The sequence below is a fragment of the Simochromis diagramma genome, unplaced genomic scaffold, assembly GCF_900408965.1.
Source record: "Simochromis diagramma unplaced genomic scaffold, fSimDia1.1 OVJJ01000298.1, whole genome shotgun sequence".
Classification (NCBI taxonomy): Eukaryota; Metazoa; Chordata; class Actinopteri; order Cichliformes; family Cichlidae; genus Simochromis; species Simochromis diagramma.
Genome location: NW_024387102.1, coordinates 83,637 through 106,059, shown reverse-complemented (window position 1 = coordinate 106,059; position 22,423 = coordinate 83,637). Strand labels below are relative to the sequence as shown.

The following is a 22,423-nucleotide window of genomic DNA, read 5'->3' as shown; positions in this document are numbered from 1 at the left end:
GAGCTCAGCTGCAGTCCTTGTTATCACACAAATCCAGAAAATCATTGTAGTCACATCACAACTAGTGTCTATAATATTCTGATATTCTGCTGATTAACAAATCAAGCAGGCTGTTATAACAGTGTTTGTAGGGGATGTGTTCAGTGAAGATTTAGCCTCATTTGGATATTTCCAGCACAAACGAATCACTGTTACTGTTGTAAAAACCTAAAGTTATTTAGTCAGTTTCCAAAGTATTAATGTAGACAGAACAAAGAACTAAAAAGTTTCTCTTTAAATAATATCTTACTAATGCTTAAAAGTGTGACATTAATATAAAGTCCTACCTAAATCTGAAACCACTGAAAATAAGATGTGATCATCCTCCTGACAGACCGTGGACTTTTTCTTGTGTTAAGAGGTTTAGTGAAGTGAGTTTCTCTCATTTTGCTGTGAACACTAGAAGAGATTAACTTCTATATAAGTTGATTAAAGCAGACCTGTAGTCTCTCATCTGCCTGCATTCCTGTGTTTGTTCTGTTAGTCTGTTCTTAACATCATGTCCACTTCAAGCTCAATTCTGTCGTCATTATTTGAGTCCAGTTGTTGTCTCGCTGCCTTCTGTGAGTTACTCAGCCTCTGTTTTGTGTGCTTTAACTCTCAGACTCCTTATCTCCACCTCATCCTGACAATTAGAGATCCTCAGCTAAGTCTCCACCTGCTTCACCTCTGCCACCACCAGCTTCTAGACTCTTCTCTGCTTTGTTGCCTCGTCAGAGTTTCACTGCCAAATAGTTCATTAATCAAACTTCAGTAAATCTTCACTTAAACTTGATTTAAATGATCTCTGTTTAATCATACAGATGACACCCTGCTCTTTAATTTTACTTATTAGGTTTTAGATCAGATTAAAATGTAGATCATAAAGCAGCTTTGAGACTAGAAATTATGAAGAGCACACAGATAATCTATGGTTGACATGACCTCAACATCTTATAGAGAAATATTTAATATATGGATTAAAAAATATATTTAACCATTTTCACTGCACATTACACTTGATGTGTCTGTTTACATTTTTATTTTGGTCTGGTTTTACAAATATTACAAAATCTTAATTTTTTAATGTGCATTTATTAAACTCACAGAGTCAAAGAACATGTTTTCTCATTACATTTTTATTCTTTTAAGAGTTTGAAATATCAGCTTTACAACAGACACAAAAGGATGAAACTAGAGGAGATTGTTGCTCTGATTGTTGTCATTATGAGATGGAAACATGACTGTTTGATGCTTTTTTTAAAATCTGCAAACAAAAAGAAACAGAGAGAAAGAGGAAAAACAGCATGAAAGACTCAGTGATTGACATCAGGACTGGGAACACTGGTCTCTCCTCAGTATCTCTGAGACCAGAGGCTGGGAGCCCTGGGTGGCCTCACAGGTCACAGAGCCCACCTTCCCCCACTGGTCTGCAGTGAGCGTCAGGGTGCTGCTCCAGCTGTAGAGGCCGTCATTCTGCAGCACTCCAGGAGTCCTGCTCTCCTCCCCTCTGATGCTGCTGCTGCCACTGCTGTCGCTCGTCTTCCAGGACAGACTCCAGTCTGAGGGGAAGCCCTTGTTGGCCACACACATGAGCGTGGCCTTCCCCTGCTCCAGCTCCTTGTTGGAGGGACCCAGCACCTTCAGGGCGGGGCGGGTATCACCTAGGAAACACCAATCAGCTTAGAGGACAGGAACCACAATTTGAATTTCTCCGTTAAGAAGTTTCTGTCAGGTGTTTTTTCTGCTCCACCAGTCATTCACTCACACATTGTTTCACTTCCCTTTAAGAAACCTCTCATGCATATCAGCACAGAGAGAATCATCACACAGTTTGAGCTGAAATATGTTCAAACTACACTGGAAATAAAAGAAGCAGATGTGGAAACATTTACAGCAGAAGTTTGGCTTTAAAATGATTAGAAGTCTAAATCATGGACAACTGAAGAAATGAGTGGACACAAGCACAGAGCAGCTACTCATTCATACAGATTTGAAATGTTATTGAACAGCTCACATGATTTCAAACTAAATCTGAAACATCTGACACGATAAAAACATCAGAAAGCAAACTTTAACTCATCCAAACAGCAGCTGATGTGGTGGAAATTTACAAACTAATCATAAGATGATGAAGTTTACTCTTGTCTACATATATTTTACTGTGACAGAAATGTAGATTCAACAAGAGAAACTCGCAGAGCTCATCTGAATTAGTCCAGTAAAAAGGACAAACATCAAAAACTCAATTATTTTAAATAAAAAAGTATTTTTCTCTCATCTAAGCAGCCTAACAAATAATTATTAAATAAAATGATACAATATTTAATAATAAACACAGTTTAATTAACTTACTTCCAACATCCAGTCTGGTTCCTCCACCAAAAGTCCACCACAGTGATACAAACTCATTGAGGCGCCGTACAAAAACCTCTGACTGTAGAGAGACACGGCTCTCTGACTCTGAAACAAACAAATTCACCAATATGAATTCTTTAAATCATAATTTCATGACATATTATTATTATAATTATGAAATAAAAATGAATGAAACACAATAAAACAATTTTCCAAAAATGTAATTTGCATTTATTTTAGAGTTTTTATCCAGTTTTGGTCCTCAGTAACCAAAAGGTTATGGCTGTGATATATTGTGTATTTTAGAGTTTGAAAAAATCTAAAATAGTGCTGTCAGCGTTAATCTTGTTAAAATGACGTTAACGCCATAACCACATTAAGATCAAACCTGCACCATTCTTTTGGTCCACTGCAGTGTAGCAGTCAAAAGAAAAGTGAAGTGGCCACAAATGGCCAGGATAGAGCCCAGTGGGTTAATGCATAAAATGTATAAAAATATTATTGATTACAGGGTAATACATTAATGTTAATAGCAACTGTAAGCTTTTTACTTTGAAGTAAGAAGTATAAACAATGCTGTTACTGCCACGGGACCGAGTGGTCTGTACTGAACTGAACTCAGGCGCAGAAACCCAGAGCAGAGACAGCAGATGGTTTAACAATATTTTATTAGGCCTAAGCGCTCCAAATGTAGCAAGGACAAAAAAAACCTAACCCTGCAATTCTGGCTTGGAGGCAGAATAAACAGAGAAAAACAGATAAACACCATATACACATTTAAGTTCAGGTTTTAGCAGAAATAACACGTTACAGTTAGCATGTAAGAGATTTGGGAGAAAATTCTTTACAAAAACATCATTTACCAGACACTTTTATTAGTGACATACGTATCTATTGACATATAACAGACAATTTAGCAAAGGCTAACTAACATCTGGGCAATAAAAAACAGAGCAGAATGTAAGTTTGTCTTTGTGACAAACGCTACAATGTTGATGCAGGTGGAATGAGAGACATAAATAAAGTGCAATATGCAGTAAAGGGAACAATGTGCACTGATGTCAGATAGTGAAAAGTAGTGAAGTGAATTTGTTTAATAACAAGCAAAAATCTAATTGGTTTGAAACTGACCACTAAAAGCTAACCAGAGGTGTCAAAAGTACACACATTGCAAGTTTAGATACCTCGGGGGTCTGACCGTTGTTGTAACGCTAACAAAGTGCCAACATAATCAGTGTAAGCAAACTAGATGATTCCTAGAATTATATAATTATTAACGGCAAATTTACACATGACAGACTCTGTCCCAACCTTTACGATCCACTTGCAAGGTTTCCACAGTCGATGATCCATGCAGGAACGCATTTCCACCTACTGTAGAGATCACGTGTTTCCGGTTACTGTGGAGGTCGCAATATGGCGCTCCCCAGTGGCTGCAGCCCTTCTCTGTGCATGGGGCTGCACGCCGCTAACACGTTAACGATCTAACTGCGCTAATGCGTTGACGCCGTGCAGCCAACGCACGGGGCGATCTGCGTTAACTCGCTAAGAGAGATTTGTGGTGTTAATGCAGTTGTGACTTCAACGTCATTTTAACAAAATTAACGCTAACAGCACTACTCTAAACATTAAAATGTACTTTCAACCTACATTCACTAAACTTCAAACTGCATCAAAAAACTATTTTGTGTGTACTCCCACACACAGGTTACAAACGATAAGGAGCAGTTATTACACACTACATCACAAAACCTGTTCAGGGCATGAAACTCAAGTCTGTCCAGTGTCACAGGTTGTCCTGTTATTCTACAAAACATATACAAATGTGAAGTTAAAACAGAGATGAATGATTCTGAGCTGTGGCCAGGTTTAACTTTTGCATCCTGTGGTCAGCATTGTACATCATTGTGAATCACTGAAAGTGTGTTTCACTGAGTGAGTTTTCTAAAAATCTAAAGTAAGTTTTACAAATTGAACCTTTCCTCTGAATATTTTTTAAATGTCCTTCACTTTTGAGGCCCTGTTTACATGTGCAGGCGTCTTTTGGAAAACAGACTTTTCTATTTATTCTGTCCTGCTTACATGTTAACAGCACTTTAGTCCAAGACAATCCAATACAAAAAGCACATGGCCCAAAAATCAAAAGAATGATAATCAATGAAGTTTCAATGAAGCTCCAGAGGACGACCCGGAGGTCGGCAACACAATAGCCCATGATCAAATAGTTGTGGGGAGGCCTGTGGTGGCGAACTGCATACAAAGCGGTGACGTTGTCGGTGAGGCCATGGCAGAAAAGCCCCCAATGGCTTGGCTACACACACTCTGCGTAGCTGCATAGCATTGGCTTGGCAGGCGTCAGGCACGCTGAATGTCACGGCAGCATGAGAGCCACGAATAGTGGAGCTGCTGGCGACGGATGCGTAACTGAGACGAAGCCGAACCAGCAAGTGCGGGGACTGCTGGCGGGGACGAAGCAGAAACGGCAGGCGTGCAGTCCACTGGCAGCTGCAGCCGCAGTGGGCAGAGTAATCCAGCAACTCCCGGGTTTGGATCGTCTCCTTGGCTCGGACCAGATAGCAGATCAGCGCCGAAGCCGACGGGATCTCCAGCAGTTCGGGATTGCCGTGAAGAATCACATCCATGGTGTTTACTCCCACCAGCTTTGTCCACACATCCGAGGTGCCAGAGATGTATGCTCACAGGTTCCAGAGACGGGGACACCCTCCTCACGAACAGCATCCACTGGGTCCATCTTGCGTCAGATCGTTCTGTCACGGCAGGGTGTGCCTGTGCTTTTTTGATACAGGACCCAAAAGCAGATGATGACAGAGGAGTTGCAGGTTTCAGCAAAAAACGAGCCTTTATTTGGGTTGAGGGCTGAACCAAAAATGAAAACTATGAAAAAACTATGAGAACTGTGACAACGGTGACAATTGTGGTGGGTATAACAGACGACCTGACAATGACATTGTCAGGGCTCGTGGGATGAGCCGTGTGGAATTTAATGAGGACCCAAGATGCAGGCAGCTGAGATGCAGGGGAGTTTTTATAGAGAAGGTGGAGGTACAAACAGAAACGGCAGAGGAGTGGAGGAAACTAAACAAAACCTAAACTGGAAAAAACTAAGAAAACAAACCTGAAGCGCTAACGAACACGGAGAAGTGGGAGCAGGCAGGCACAGAACAAAACCCTAACAAATGGAAAACCTTAACAAAAGATATAACAGAATAAACAAAGAACATAGAATAATATAAATACACACAAAACACAGAGTCGTCAGACTCAGGACCATGACAGACATACAGAAAACACACCGACTTAAATACATACGGCGGACGAAAGCGAAAGCATTTGCCAAGAATGTTTTCATTAATCAAGTGTATGAAAAAAATACACACAGGTCCTTTTCTGTCACCATGGGTACCTACGCCTCCTCCATTGCCCCTGTTACCTCTGGTGTCCCCCAGGGGTCTGTGCTGGGTCCCATGCTGTTCTCTTTATACTTGTTACCCTTGGGCCGAATCTTTGATAAATACAATATTTCCACTTTTATGCGGATGACATTCAAATCTATTTTGAACTAGCTGAGGATGTCATGTTGTCGTTGCAACATTTCTCCGATTGTATGAATGAAGTTAAAATCTGGCTACTGAGCAATTCCCTCATTCTAAATGATAAGAAGACTGAAATTGTAATCTTTGATACTCCCTTCTCTCGGGCTGAACTAATTGGTATTTTTGGGCCCTTTGCTGACTCCCTTTATGACACTGTGAGGAACCTGGGTGTTGTCTTGGACAGTTCCTTCAAGTTGGACAAACACGTGTCCTCTGTAGTTAAATCGAGTTTCAATCAACTACGTCTAATCTCTAAGGCCAAGCCCTACTTACCACGTAAAGACCTGGAGAAACTTATCCATGCCTTTGTTACATCAAGATTAGATTACTGTAATTCCCTTTACACTGGTCTCCATTCTGCCGTTGTTCACAAACTGCAGCTCGTTCAAAATGCGGCTGCGCGTCTTTTAACTGGAACTGGCAGGTTTGAGTCTATTACTCCAGTTCTTTCCGACCTGCACTGGCTCCCTATTAAACTTTGTATTGATTTTAAAATCTTATTGCTCACTTTTAAAATCATAAATAGCACTGCGCCCAGCTATCTTACGGATCTCCTCAGCTTTTATACCCCTGGGAGAGCGCTTAGATCAGCAGGCCAAATGCTCCTGGTGCGACCTAGATCTCGGCTCAAGACCAGAGGTGACCGCGCATTCGCTGCTGTCACACCCTACCTCTGGAATAACCTCCCTCTAGCTATTCGGGCGTCTGATTCAATTCAATCTTTTAAATCTCGATTAAAAACTTATTTGTTTAGCTTTGCTTTCCCCGCCTCCTAGAGCCCGCATTTTTGGTGTACTGTAAGTTATCTTTTTCGCTTTATTAATATTTATAATGTTTTAACCTTCAGCCTTTTGGGTTGTGCCTACTACGCCTGGTGTATTATTGGTTAGTTATGTCACCCGCCTGTTAGTATATTTTATTTGTATTTTGTGTTTTGTATTTGTATTTATTATTGCTCTAACTCGTTCTGTGAAGCACTTTGGCATACCTGTGTTTTTTTAAATGTGCTATATAAATAAAATTGTATTGTATTGGATTGTATACAGGAGGTGATATGGGGAAGTGGGAACAAGTGGGGAAACAGCTGACTGACATTAACATAATGACGGGACAGGAGAAGTGAACCTAATCCAACGAACAAAGAAATCCACTGCAAATGTAATAACCTTCCAAATAAAGCTGAGCTCTGTGTATTGCTGAATTCTAAATTTCAGTGCTAGACTAAAAATAAATCAAATAAATGTATTGTTTTGCAGATACAAAATATCATTTGAACTCTTTTCAATTCCACTGACTGCAATCTGTCTGAGTGTATAACTGAAATCTAACAAAATTGTAAAAATCTATTTGAGTTTTTTGAGTTAATCTGAAATCATACAGATTAACTGTATGATTTCAGATTAACTCAAAAAATGTAAAAATTAAACATAATTTATGGACACCGTTTGATTTCTTTGCATGTAGCTATATTAACATTTATACATTTAATAAATCATGAAATTAATACACGCATATTCTCGTAACAATGCAACTGTTTGCTCTTCATTCAGTGAAGTGAGCATCACACGCTGCTCATATAAAACATATTCTGACAAACAGCCGCACAGCTGAGGAGCCTTTTTTGTTTAAGAAACTTGAAGGATAACTTCCCAAAGTCTGACCTGCATCGGACCATCCGCTCAGTGTCCGTGGTTACCATGGTTACTGCAGAAGCTGCTATGAATTAAACAGTTGTCCCTGAGATAACTTACCGGAGACATGAATGTTTGTTTTTCCTTTACAAAAGAATTGGATGACTTGGATAACTTATAGGAGTATCAGACTCCACGTGCCATGTCCTCGGAAATCTGGACTCGTGTGGATTTTTCAAGGACAAACTGGTAAGAGTCGCACACCACTATACTGAAATAAAGAAGCTATTACTGAAATACACGTGCTATATTATAAACTATGATATAAAACTTAAGGTTTAGTTATAAAGGACACCTTCCTACCTTTAGTCTTATTCATGAGCAGCATCAGTTGTCTTCTAACATCCAAGAGTCTGCACGATGTGTTTCATAGGTCCTAACTAGAGATGGACGGTCCGATACTGACCTCAATTACTGGATCGGATATCGGAGAGAAATAAAAAATGTAATCCGATCCATTAAATATCAAAAAAGCACCTCACAAAACTTGCGACCTGGCGTAACTCGGCTCATAACCGTAGCACGTCGGAGCAGTATGCATCCAGTGATAGAGCGGCTGTGGCGTGCGGGACCTGTCGGTGGTCTGGTTGAGCATTTGGAGCCTCGCCACCAAACCGGCATTTCATCTCCAAGAAAGTGATCCCAGAGAGAAGTAAAGCAAGTGTGTAAGTTCATCTCTGAATGTTTGTAAAGCATTCCAGCGTTAAGCTTAACAACCGATATACGGAGCGACTGCCTCTTCTCTCCCCCTCCCTCTCCTGCTGCTACTTCAATCATGAAACTGATCAATGATCAGCTGATCGGCTTTTCTGTCGCGAGTCCATCTCTCTTGTTTGTTTGTGCCAGAAAGAGGAAACAAGCGGCTGAACAACAGCAGCATGTTTAAGCTTGATAATTTGTTGTTAGAATTTATTTAATATGTCTTTCTACACCAGGATCTTTTTCTACGTAGCTGACGGCTGGTAACTGTGCAGGGGCGGATCTAGCAAAGTTTAACCAGGGGGCCGATAGGGCATGAACAGGGAAAAGGGGGCACAAAGATATACTTTTCTTTCTTATTCTCTTTTAAAATGTCTGGCTTTTAATAAATAATTATCTGAATCTTACACCCAAAATTTTAATCTGATGTAAAAAGTATAGAAGACCATTACTGTATATAGTAACTATTAAGTCTAATATACCCTTGTAAGCTATAGTACTTTTTCCTTTGGGAAGGTACCATCTTTGCATTCTGCAGTTCTGTTGAAGAAAGATGTTGAATCTATTTAAATATTGTAGAAAAATAATTGATTTCTGTGCATTTTTTTCACACTGCATCAAATTAAAGTTGATTACGTCGATTAAGCATCATGAGGTGGGGGGTGGTTCCCTTTTTTATTTATTTTTTGCTGGGAGTTTGCAACCCTATTAGTTAGGTTGCTTACTCTTTTAAATACCAGAATAGGGAGGATGGAGCAGGTTTAAGTTTATTAGATTCATCAGTTTTGCTGAACTATGGAATATTTTGGGTGCAGTGTATTTTTTGCTTACAGGTATAACAGAATAGCATTAGTGTTTTTTTTAAACTTGAGTTTGGACCCATACAAAATGCAGTAAGATATTAAAAAAACAGTTTTATTGATTATAAAACACACTATATTGGATTCATATTGGTATCTGCCGATATCCAAATTTATAATATCAGTATCGGACATAAAAAAGTGGTATTGTGCCATCTCTAGTCCTAACATGAGGATCCCAGAACCAAAAAATAACCCAAAGGGTTAAAAAGATTTCCACATTGATGCAGATGATGTATATGATTGTGGGACTTGTATAAAAAAAATGTATATGCCATATTTGTCTGTGAAGGTTCTCAGTACTCCAGGTCATCGTAGTCAAAGGAGCTTGCAAAGAAAAGCGTCTGGACTTCTTTAAGCTGCTTGAAGACGTTTCACCTCTCATCCTAGAAGCTTCTTCAGTTCTAAGGTCAAATGGCGGAGAGTCCCAGATTTAAACCCAGTGGGAGTATCCCCCCAAAGAGGGACAAAAGGACCCCCTGATGATCCTCTAATCACGGTGTGCAAACGGGTGTGGGTCCCAATCAGCCAGGGTTTCAGGTGAGCTCATTGTGAAACCTGGCACCACCTTATCATGCAATTTCCTGAGGTCAGATGGCCCAGGATGTGAGTGGGCGTTAAGGCGTCTGGGGAGGGAACTCAAAACTGGATTATAGATGGCAGACAGTTGGTGTCGTAAACCACCGCCTCTGTTCAAAGATGGTCGCTCACAGTGAACGTAAATGGCTTCTTTCACTCCTCTTTCAAACCATCTGTCCTCTCTGTCCAAAATGTGAACATTGGCATCCCATTTCACCGAAACAATAACGCAGTGCACAGTGTGACGTCAAAAAAGGCGCACACATTTGACGCTGCGCTTGTCTGGAGGAACGGAGTTTTCGAAAATCTCCACCCTGGCAGGAGGTTTTAAAAATCTCAGTTTTCAGTGACCAAAAACGCCGTTTACGTGTGGACGAAAGGTGCAAAAATATGGGTCTTCAAAAATACCCGGGTACATGTGGATGTGTGGACAAAGCCTAAGGCTACGTCCACACTAATTTTTCTCTCCGTTTTGGCCTCCCATCCACACTGAGATGGCGTTTTCACAGATGGAAAACACAGCGTTTTGAAAACACATACATTTCAAAAGGATGCTTTCCGTGGCAGTGTGGACAGCGAAAATGGAGACTTTCTAAAACGATGAAACATGATGCAGTCATGTGATCAATAAAACTAAGGCTACGTTCACACTGCAGGCAAAGCGCATCAAATCCGATTTTTTTGACCCTATGCCACCCATATCCGATCATGGTATGACAGTGTGAACGGCACAAATCCGATATTTTCAAATCCGATCTGGGTCACTTTCGTATGTGGTACTGAATCCAATACATATCTGATGTTTTAGAAAGCGACTGCTGTTTGAACGGTCATGTCGCATTAAATCCGTCTTTTACGTCACTGACACAAGACAGACGCCAATTATCAGCGCCGGGGAAGCGCCCGAGAAGACATCGCGAACGCTTCCTGGCCATCCCGTGTAGATGTTAGTGAAACTGTTGGGAAGACAACGTGAACATTTTATTTGTACTGCATAATCTGCAGATTCTGACAGAAATCTGCAACTATCCTTTGAAGCACCGCTCCTCTCTAAAACAGCAATAAGGATCATTATTAGGTTATCTACATTATTATGTAAATAACAAAATAACTTAAAGCAAAATTTGGGAAACGTAAAGTCCGAAGTCTTTCTATTAAGGGCCATCAGTCAAACAATATTGTTTGCTTTGGGTCTAAACAGAGCGCGTTGTGTATGACATCTTCTTTTGCGCATGCGGGCCGCATCGAGCGTTCACACTAGAGCACGTTTGCTGTCGCATTTTATTTGTAGTGTGAACAAGCAGACAAAAAAAATTGGATTTGATCAAAAAATCGGAATTGAGCATTAAGACCTGCGGTGTGAACGTAGTCTAAGATAGCGGAGGGCATTATACAGCAGTTGTTTTGTTTGCTCTCAATTTTGACAGCCTATTAAAGATTAATATCAGTCTGTACATGCTCCAGATAGCTTTTCTTCAAATTCTTTAACTTTCACTCGCTTTTGCAACTTTGTACTTTTGTGTTACTTGCAGCAACAACTGTACCTCATTGTTATTCCATTTAAAAAACTTGGTGCTTTTCCTCAACATTTTGCTGCGACGTTTCAAAGAGCCGGAAAGTAAATAAGCGGCAGACAGAAATGAGGCAGGTCAAATCATTTTGGGTTTCACATATGAGCAGTACTGGAACGTAAGCATTTTCGGCTGTTTCAATGTGGACGCACAACTCTGTGAAAACGACTGAAAACGCTACTGTGGACGCGGAGCGTTTTCACACATGAAAACGCCTTTCAAATCTATCCGGGCTACTATTAAAAACCAAAACAAACAAACAAACAAATAAAAAAAACCATTAAAAGTCACAAAAACCTACAAGGGCACTTAACACCACACACAGTCAAACAAAATACACAAAAAAGTATTAAACAGAAAAAAAAGTATACAATCCTAGTAATTTGCACCCCCACAGGTGAACTGCTGCCTGAGCCAAATGTAGTTGTTGTGATATTTGATCCCAGCGCACTCCAAAGAGGAATGTAGAATAGTTCTGTGGCGACTGAAACAAGTCAAACATCGCTGTAAACAACCATCAAAACGCACGGGCAGGGGATCACGAAAGCCCGACTACTTGGGCAGAACAATTATAAACCATCTCACAAAATAAAACTGTAGACAGGACAAGATAGCAGTTCCTTAAAGGATGGGCCCAAAACAGCGGCTGCTGCAGGCGTTTCCCTCATCCTGACACATATCTTTATATTTTGCTGGGCAAATTTGGTTACCAGGAACAGTAATTTCTTGACAAATGTGCAATCATACAGGTGTGGTGAAAAGTTTAGATTCACTCCTTATGGGTATGAGTGTTATGGGAATTTGGGTTTTAATGATTTAGCTGAACTGTTTTTTGTTTTTTTTACCTGAATGGTATGATTGTACAGTATTGTATCTTTAATGACTTTAAGAAGCAAGAATTGGGTGCACACGTTTTTAATTTACTGAGGAGAACAAACGGCTATATGGCAGCTGTGTCACTGACAACTGACAATCTAAATGTTCTTGCTTAACAATGACTGTAAAAAATCAACATTGATCAGAAACTTTTATTCCTCATTTATGCAAACAGATTGAAAATTGGAATTATTTCAAATATACAGTTATGTTGTTTAAAAATGTTCAGTATAAATGAGTTTTTAGCTTCAGCCTAAACTGAAAATGTATACACAATCTGAAGACAAATAAAACAAAGCTCAAAATCAAGATCTTTTTTTTATTTTTATTATTTCAATTCAATTCAATTCAATGTTATTTATATACCGCCAAATAACAACAAAAGTCGCCTCAAGGCGCTTCAGAGAAAAACCCAACAATCATATGACCCCCTATGAGCAAGCACTTTGGCGACAGTGGGAAGGAAAAACTCCCTTTTAACAGGAAGAAACCTCCAGCAGAACCAGGCTCAGGGAGGGGCGGCCATCTGCTGCGACCGGTTGGTAATTTGTTGGTATTTGTTGGTAATAATTTCATGTGGTCTTTAGTGAACAGTTCCACAAGTTCTTGTTACTCTTCTGGGCTTTTAAGTAAAGTGAGTAATCTTCTTTGTAACGCCACCATGTGTCAGGTAAACTTTAGCGTACACATGAAAACATCCTAGAGAAGATATTTGGTCTCTTCAATGGTGCATTTCTTATGAAACTTTTGACAATCTCTTTGTCAACATTTCGGTGGCCAATTTTCATTAACTGCATGACAGTGTTTGGATATTTCCACTTTTCCTGGAGTTCATTATATACTGCCACGCTGACCTCTTCAATGTCCTCCAAGGAGATTTTAAGCTTTTGGGACACAATTTTATCCCAGACTTTTTGGGCAAGCCTCTGTTTAATGGCTTCATCAGCCCCTAGAGGCAATTTCCCTGCTTCATTTGTATTGCTCATTGCGTGCAGAACCAGATCTCTGGCAAAGCGTTCCACAAGTTCTCTGTACTCGTCTCGGTTTTTAGATAAAGTGAGTATTCTTTTGGGTAATGCCAGCAGATGTCTGGTGAATGTTGGGACAGTAATATCATCCTCAAGCTCTTCCTTCAGACTTGAAATCAAATGTTTTTCCTTGCACTTATGCACTTTACAAAGATTGGTGAAAATGGCTTTCGCCATACTGGGCAGCCTCTTTGGACATAGATCCAAATGTTTTCCCTCAATTTCAGGCCAGATTTTCTCCATCAGACGATAACAGTTGGGAATCCTTGTGGAGTCTTTGTGTTTAGCAGAGACTTTCTCTAAGGCCCGTGAAACTACCAACTGAGTAAGTGCATAAACAAACATTTTTTCTGCAGACACATCATCAGATGCCAGACTGATGACAGAAGAAGAATCAACTTCTGACTCATGTACAGCTGGAATCACAGGCTTTTCCACGGGACAAGCTTCTATTTTGTCCCAGTGTTTCGTATCAGCTGTGGGCATACAGCTTTTCTTTGGTTCTGCTGTGGCTTGGGATTGTGTGTCCACATGCTGAAGACATTTGCCGGCCTCTGTCTTCAGTTCTGCAGCATCTGTTTTTTCATTATCACTGCAGTTGTCTACAGATATTTCTTTCAGGATGCTGTCTTTTCCTCCTTTTGCCTCCGTTTCCTTGCATTTATCAACGTCTGACTCATATGCAGCTGGCATTGCAGGCTTTTTCATGGGACAAGCTTCTATTTTGTCCCAGTCGTTTGTATCAGCTGTGGACTTTTTCTTCATACAGCTCTTTCTTGGTTCTGCTGTGGCTGTGGTTTGGGATTGTGTGTCCACATGCTGAAGACTTGCACTGGCCTCTGTCTCCAGTTCCGGAGTTTCTGTTTTTTTATTATCACCACAGTTGTCTACAGATATTTCTGTTACGATGTCTTCCTTTGCTGGTGTTACCCCTGTTTTCTCATGGGAATCAGCGTCCACTGACTCAAGACACTCCTCTGTCTGTGTGGACACCGGAGCTCCCTTCTCCATGGTTGTCTCTGTTGCATCCACTAACATGGAGCAAAGTTTCAACATGTCCTGTAACAAAGTGGAAGGCAGCTTAGAGTTGCAGTACTCTGGGTTTGACTGCAGAGATTGCCACTGTGGTACAATTGTACCAAAAAAGTAGTCGCTTAAGCACTTCCATGTTTCCACTGAGGAGTAACTGTGTGGAGTTGTCATGTTGAAGGTTGGATTTCTACTTCTTTGACTCTGAATGTGAGAAGTGGAAACAAATTGCTGGGGGGTTGATGTTGTGGCAGGTATGTCTGCTCTTTGTGAACTAAATGTGTTTAAATGTTGCTCGCTGTTCTGATGCATGAATGCGCTCTGAACTAAATCGCAGGTGAGTATGGAGTTCTGGAGTTCTATTTATAGGCTCGTCCTGTAGGCCCCGCCCACTGCCCTTTGCTAATTGCCAAGCCCCGCCCACATCGAATGACTCTTGCCTAGCAACCGCTAGACGATAGTAGCACGGATGGGCACAGCCACTGTGACGTCATCCAGTGTTCTTGATCAAAGAGAAGTAAGTGTTGGCTTTCTTGCCGCTCAGCAATTGATAACAAAGAACCTTGAAATGTGTTTTTAGCTAAACTTTGACACAGCTGCAGGACATTAATAATAATGAGAACCTACTTATATATATATATATATATATATATATATATATATATATATATATATTATACATATAGTAGCTTCTCATTATTATTAATGTCCTGCAATAAATACATAAATACAAAAAGGGTTTTAAAAAGTGTGTAAGAGCCAAAGTGAATGTTTATGTTTTGTTTATTTATTGTGGTGGTACAGGTGTTTAGATTTTCCTGCACCTCAGGTGATCGCGTGTTATTTACGTGACACAGGCGTACTCGTCAGGGAGGAGGTGGCTCTGATCGGGTGTTCACCCACTATTTTCACAACAGTGATGTGTATATATGTGTGTTGTGGGTGCACAAGTATGCATATATGTCTGTAAATTGTATATCTTTTGACGTATTACTGGGGTTAAATAAATAAAAATTACATGCATTATGTAATGTAATTGTATTGAATTTCTGAGGGAAGAAAAAGTGTTGACTATTAATTACTAAATAGTGGAAAGGGGGTGGGATTAAATAAGCTTATGCTTCTTCCTAGTCCTTTTGAACATGTAAGTTCCTTATAAATATTGTTGCTTTGTTTTCCTTTTGTTTGTTTGTCTCTTTTTTTCCCTGTTGTTTTTATTTAAACATGTTTAAAATAAAGATTCAATACAAATACAAATGCTCACAAACGATGTAAGTTAATACATGCGCTATTTGTTTTGATTGAAAGCAAATGTTTATTGTTTAAGTTTTAAATAAATACGTGAAACACAAGTGGGACTTAGTATGGCTTATTGGAGACGCGTCACAGTACAGAAACAAACTCAGCCGGCAGCGGCTTTATTTGTGGATAGAAGTCGCAACAATGGGTTAAGATATTTTCAAGATTTAAATTTGATTGCAGGCCGGCGTCTGTGATGTCTGGGCGGGCGATGCTTGGACCGACGCGGGACAGCAGCTCCTCAAACTGGGCGAGGGACAGACGGTGGTACCGCTGAAAGTGGCCGTCAGCCAGACGCATCTCCTGGAGCAAGTGGTGAAACTCACCAAACTGCTCACACTCGTGGAGGACCTGATGGACCCAGGTACGGTCAGGACGTCCTTTACGCCGCTGCTCCGCTCTCCACAGTAAATAGAGAAGGGAGACTCTCTCTTCAAACGCTAGATCGACAGCTGCCATCTTGCAAACATACCGTCTGGCACTACTTCCTCCCACATTTCTGGTTCACGCACGTGAAAATTGCATATTTAAAAGTGTGACCAGTTCGCTTTGAACGCGCTTCAAGGTGCGAATGTGCAAGCGACCAGCTAGGGGCGTGTGGCGCTTTTTGGTCGCTTCTATTGCGTCCGGTGTGAACACACCGTTAGTTTCTTTTAAATTGTGAACAATAGATTTCTGGTAAAGAATTAAAAGAAGACAAAATTGTAAAAGCCCTTTCATGCTAACTTAGAAGAAACTTGGAGCCTAAATAATTGTGACAGGTGAGACCTGGAGACTTGGGACCGCCCCTGGTGGGCGGAGCTGGTCTTCGCTCCTTTCATAAGCGCAGGTGTGGGCAATTGGGTATTCCTTTGCAAACCTGAAGCTGCGAGTGCTTGGTCCGAGTTGGGCACGTTGGTGTTTCTTAACTATGAAAGTCTGATACGCGTCCTCCCCTAAACTTCTGTTAGAACGGTAAGTTACATAAAAATGTACCACTTGAGCTCTGGTTGTTGGCAGAGGTTTACAGTTATTTGCACCCTTGTAGGTGGGAAACATTGCTCCCGTGAGAACGGTATAGTGGACTTCATCGCCACTGACCCACATTTATTAGGGTGTGACACGAACTTGTGGACAGGTAACAAAACCAATTCAGTGGAGGAATATTCCTGTGTTTTATTGTCCAGCTAGTGATTTCCTGCCTTTTATTCACAGAGTACCGAGCTGCTGCTTTGCCAGGTGGATTTCTGGCTGCGGGCAAAGGACCCGACACATCAGTGTGTTTTAATTTGTTTTAAACTGGTGTAAGCCGACAGACTGACTGCTGCGGCTGTCGAAGGAATCTTTTTTTTTTTTTTTTTTTAAAGAATACATGTTGACATGTAGTTATGACACAAAGGTCTTCCAGTGGCTGCTTCATTATATGTCGCATTTTGGAAAACTTGGTAAGTTTCAGATTGTGTCAGAAAGTTTTACGATATCTTCCTTAATAGACAACATTGGAAAGTAGTGCAGGTTTTTTCAAGGGCATGAAGGGACCTGCAGTTGAAGGTGTTACTGATAGTTTGTACCAAAGACACTATAAAATTCAGTCGCTGTATGGTTTTTTTTTTTTTATATATATATATATATATCATAAGGGATACAATGCTTGTTGAGGGCTAGATGTAAAGTGAAAGATGTAAGATTTTACAGCAATGTACTCATTTTTTGTAGCGGGACTTAGTTTTATGAATAAATATTTAAGTTTGAAAAAAAAAAAAAAAAAAACCATCGACAGCCGCAGCAGTCAGTCTGTCGGCTTACACCAGTTTAAAACAAATTAAAACACACTGATGTGTCGGGTCCTTTGCCCGCAGCCAGAAATCCACCTGGCAAAGCAGCAGCTCGGTACTCTGTGAATAAAAGGCAGGAAATCACTAGCTGGACAATAAAACACAGGAATATTCCTCCACTGAATTGGTTTTGTTACCTGTCCACAAGTTCGTGTCACACCCTAATAAATGTGGGTCAGTGGCGATGAAGTCCACTATACCGTTCTCACGGGAGCAATGTTTCCCACCTACAAGGGTGCAAATAACTGTAAACCTCTGCCAACAACCAGAGCTCAAGTGGTACATTTTTATGTAACCTACCGTTCTAACAGAAGTTTAGGGGAGGACGCGTATCAGACTTTCATAGTTAAGAAACACCAACGTGCCCAACTCGGACCAAGCACTCGCAGCTTCAGGTTTGCAAAGGAATACCCAATTGCCCACACCTGCGCTTATGAAAGGAGCGAAGACCAGCTCCGCCCACCAGGGGCGGTCCCAAGTCTCCAGGTCTCACCTGTCACATAATATTTCGGGGCAGGGGGGGATTGGTATGAAGGTTATATTTTTCACTTTCTGGAGAAAAATTACTGACACAACTTCGGACCATCTGCTCAAGCCCAACAATAACAAGCATTGCCCTGGTGATTGAGGATCAGATTGTCCTCAATGACGTCTGTGATTTCCCTAATGCAGTTGCACTTTTGCTTGGACTCATCTATGCACTTAACCTGGACTATCTAAAGGACTTAAGGTACACTTTTGAAGTAATTCAAAAGGTGTTCGTGGGTCTTGGTACTCAGTGCTCTGCCTGGGGTTCATGCTTTAAAGAATAATTTGCTGAAACAGTGGGCAGAAAAGTGTTCGTGATAACAAAATCTGTTCTCATGCTGGTTTTTTTAAGTAACCCAGTGCTATGATTTGACCATGATTTGGTCAATAAAGTCATCTTAAAAGTCACTGCATACTCTTCAGTAATTATTTAATTTATTTCTTTTTATATTCATACTAGAAAAAAAGCAATATCTGACTAATATTTCATATTATCAGTTCCATTGATATCGTACAGATAAAAATATTGGTAACAGCATTGTTTGTTTCTGTGGGTATGTTCTTGGTATCTTAGCAGTTCTTGTCATTACCGCTTGATTATAGTACACCTGAACTATCCAGTGCTGGCTCTGCACTTAGGATGTATCATGATTTAATAGTTAGTTAGTTTTTATTTTCATGTGCTATGAAACAAGTGTGTGTTTCACTTTACATGTTTGAACCTTAGGGGTGACACAGGACTTTGTATTGCTAGAAAAACTTTTTAATTGTGGACCCTTTGCTGTCAACTATTTTAATGTTTGATATTGGCAGACCTTAAAGAGATCATAGTTTTGTTTTATGTATGATAATGTTCAAAGTTGTTGGCCCCTCCACATATCTTTATATTTTGCTGGGCAAATTTGGTTACCAGGAACAGTAATTTCTTGACAAATGTGCAATCATACAGGTGTGGTGAAAAAGTTTAGATTCACTCCTTATGGGTATGAGTGTTATGGGAATTTGGGTTTTAATGATTTAGCTGAACTGTTTTTTGTTTTTTTTACCTGAATGGTATGATTGTACAGTATTGTATCTTTAATGACTTTAAGAAGCAAGAATTGGGTGCACACGTTTTTAATTTACTGAGGAGAACAAACGGCTATATGGCAGCTGTGTCACTGACAACTGACAATCTAAATGTTCAGATAGTTCAGTGCAATTTTTGTTTCTCTGTCTTTCTTCAGGTGTCCAGATTTTACAGATAATAAGTGGCTGTGGATGGGATGAAAACACTGGTGAGGTGACAGGTGTGATAAAGTATGGATGGAATGGAGAGGATTTTCTTGAATTTGATGTGAAGACACTGACATGGATTGCATTGAACCCAGAAGCTCTCATTACCAAACAGACCTGGGACACTGACAGGTCTGTACTCAAACACAATGAAAACTTCCTCACTCAGATGTGTCCAACGTGGCTGAAGATGTACAGTGGGGCAAAAAAGTATTTAGTCAGCCACTGATTGTGCAAGTTCCCCCACTTAAAATGATGACAGAGGTCAGTAATTTGCACCAGAGGTACACTTCAACTGTGAGAGACAGAATGTGAAAAAAAAATCCATGAATTCACATGGTAGGACTTGTAAAGAATTTATCCGTAAATTAGGGTGGAAAATAAGTATTTGGTCACCTCAAACAAGGAAAATCTCTGGCTCTCACAGACCTGTAACGTCTTCTGTAAGAAGCTTTTCTGTCCCCCACTCGTTACCTGTATGAATGGCACCTGTTTGAACTCATCATCTGTATAAAAGACACCTGTCCACAGCCCCAAACAGTCAGACTCCAAACTCCGCCATGGCCAAGACCAAAGAGCTTTCGAAGGACACCAGGAAAAGTATTGTAGACCTGCACCAGACTGGGAAGAGTGAATCTACAATAGGCAAGCAGCTTGGTGTGAAAAAATCAACTGTGGGAGCAATCATCAGAAAATGGAAGACATACAAGACCACTGATAATCTCCCTCGATCTGGGGCTCCACGCAAGATCTCATCCCGTGGGGTCAAAATGATCATGAGAACGGTGAGCAAAGATCCCAGAACCACACGGGGGGACCTGGTGAATGACCTGCAGAGAGCTGGGACCAAAGTAACAAAGGTCACCATCAGTAACACACTACAACGGCAGGGAATCAAATCCCGCAGTGCCAGACGTGTTCCGCTGCTGAAGCCAGTGCATGTCCAGGCCCGTCTGAAGTTTGCCAGAGAGCACATGGATGATACAGCAGAGGATTAGGAGAATGTCATGTGGTCAGATGAAACCAAAGTAGAACTTTTTGGTATAAACTCAACTCGTCGTGTTTGGAGGAAGAAGAATACTGAGTTGCATCCCAAGAACACCATACCTACTGTGAAGCATGGGGGTGGAAACATCATGCTATGGGGCTGTTTTTCTGCCAAGGGGACAGGACGACTGATCCGTGTTAAGGACAGAATGAATGGGGCCATGTATCGTGAGATTTTGAGCCAAAACCTCCTTCCATCAGTGAGAACTTTGAAGATGAAACGAGGCTGGGTCTTCCAACATGACAATGATCCAAAACACACCGCCCGGGCAACAAAGGAGTGGCTCCGTAAGAAGCATTTGAAAGTCCTGGAGTGGCCTAGCCAGTCTCCAGACCTCAACCCCATAGAAAATCTGTGGCGGGAGTTGAAGGTCCGTGTTGCTCGGCGACAGCCCCAAAACATCACTGCTCTCGAGAAGATCTGCATGGAGGAATGGGCCAAAATACCAGCTACTGTGTGTGCAAACCTGGTAAAGACCTATAGTAAACGTTTGACCTCTGTTATTGCCAACATAGGTTATGTTACAAAGTATTGAGTTGTATTTTTGTTATTGACCAAATACTTATTTTCCACCCTGATTTACGAATAAATTCTTTACAAATCCTACCATGTGGATTCATGGATTTTTTTTCACATTCTGCCTCTCACAGTTGAAGTGTACCTCTGGTGCAAATTACTGACCTCTGTCATCATTTTAAGTGGGGGAACTTGCACAATCGGTGGCTGACTAAATACTTTTTAGCCCCACTGTATGTTTCTACCCTCACCTATGGTCATGAAAGAATGAGATCCTGAAAACAATCTGTGAAGGGTGGCTGTCCTCACCCTTAGAGATAGGGTGAGGTGTTCGGCCATTGGGAAGGGGCTCAGAGTACAGCTGCAGCTCATCCACATCGAAAGGAACCAGACTATTGTGTTATACTGTTGCTTCAGATTTTCGGTGTCTGCAACCACATTAGGCATTTTAGATTTAAAAAAAAAAGCTAGAAAACCAATGTCATTTCCTGTGCTGAGAATGATCACTTCAATTATATGATTAGATTTGCCTCGGTAAATTTGACAATGGTCACCATATCACACATGACCTCAGAATTTATTTTTTCATGTAAAACTCTTACACCATTAAAGAAACCCTATAATCCATCAATCCTTGGGTGAGAACACTTCAAAGGAAAAGGAAGAGCTAGCACAATGCACAAACTGCAGGTCAGATCCTGAAATGGACTGGAGGCCAGTGTAAGGAGGCCAGTGTAGGTTTAACACTCTTTCTTGCCCAACAAAAGGCAAGTTGCTGCATTTTGAACAGCAACAGCAACCCGACCGATCAAGTCCACACAGTTGAGCTTGACAGTTGGGCAGAACTCTTTTGGCTCTCAGCGAAGGCGGTCGCACTTTTCTCCTCTCCTGCCCTTATCTTCCCTGCTTAGCTTCTTATGTCCTTGTCTTGTGTTTTTACTTACTTTTCCCTGGAACACTCTCTCACACTCTGTTCTCTAAAACCTAAAAGAGGAATTATGGATTTGATCACCTGAATGCAATTGACAGCCCTTCTCAATGAGAAGTCTGGGCTGGGTGAGCCTGACTGCTGAAGATATCTACCTATTCGGAACCATGATAACAGGGTTCTTGCTGATTGGAGCTGGCTTGGCCCTGGCTTATTGAAGAATTAATGAAGCGGAACCGGATGTTCAATGAGAAACTCACGCCTCGTCCCATCATTTCAATCCCAGCGGGCAGCCTGGGATTGAAATGATGTGACGAGGCGTGAGTTTCTCAAAATGGGCTCATTGAGTGCAGCACGGAAAAGATCTTGGAGAACCCGCGGCTGCCGTGAATACTCAGAACAAGACCTCTAATTTCCTTCGGGATTAATAAAGTATTTGATTCTGATTCTGAATAACAATAAATAAAACAGCAAAACGATGTTGACTGTCGACATCGGAAACTGGATTTTAATACAGCTGTTAGGCCCAGACCTCTGCCTGTAGTTCGAGGGGAACTGGAAAACATACAGTCAAGAGGAAAAGTTCTCAGAATGGGGTGAACTCTCCAGCACGAAGCCAAGTCTCTGTCAGAAACATAAAATCCAATTCACTAGATGTGAAGGATTCATTTAACTGAAAAGTATTGTTTATT

At 40.9% G+C, this 22,423-nt stretch overlaps 1 protein-coding gene, 2 long non-coding RNA genes and 1 gene segment (V, D, J or C); 2 read left to right on the top strand and 2 right to left on the bottom strand.

The window, feature by feature from the left end:
• Positions 1 to 22,423, top strand: part of LOC120743056 — a 110,661-nt gene that overhangs the window by 27,905 nt on the left and 60,333 nt on the right.
• Positions 12,737 to 14,678, bottom strand: LOC120743055. The gene is made up of 2 exons (XM_040046590.1): positions 14,564 to 14,678; positions 12,737 to 14,341 (listed from the first exon to the last, which is right to left on the bottom strand). Exons 1-2 carry the CDS (start codon positions 14,633 to 14,635, stop codon positions 12,944 to 12,946), a joined length of 1,470 nt encoding a protein of 489 aa, XP_039902524.1. The 5' UTR covers positions 14,636 to 14,678; the 3' UTR covers positions 12,737 to 12,943.
• On the top strand, positions 16,366 to 17,339 carry LOC120743070. The gene is made up of 3 exons (XR_005698037.1): positions 16,366 to 16,576; positions 16,650 to 16,739; positions 16,817 to 17,339. It is a non-coding gene; the product is annotated as an uncharacterized LOC120743070 (long non-coding RNA).
• On the bottom strand, positions 17,362 to 17,933 carry LOC120743071. The gene is made up of 3 exons (XR_005698038.1): positions 17,737 to 17,933; positions 17,574 to 17,663; positions 17,362 to 17,496 (listed from the first exon to the last, which is right to left on the bottom strand). It is a non-coding gene; the product is annotated as an uncharacterized LOC120743071 (long non-coding RNA).

Coding starts and splice junctions, on each gene's coding strand:
- LOC120743055 (XM_040046590.1), bottom strand. CDS start 14,635: ATGCATCAGAACAGCGAGCAACATTTAAACACATTTAGTTCACAAAGA. Junction 14,342..14,563: donor ACATACCTGCCACAACATCA/ACCCCCCAGCAA, acceptor GACATGTTGAAA/CTTTGCTCCATGTTAGTGGA.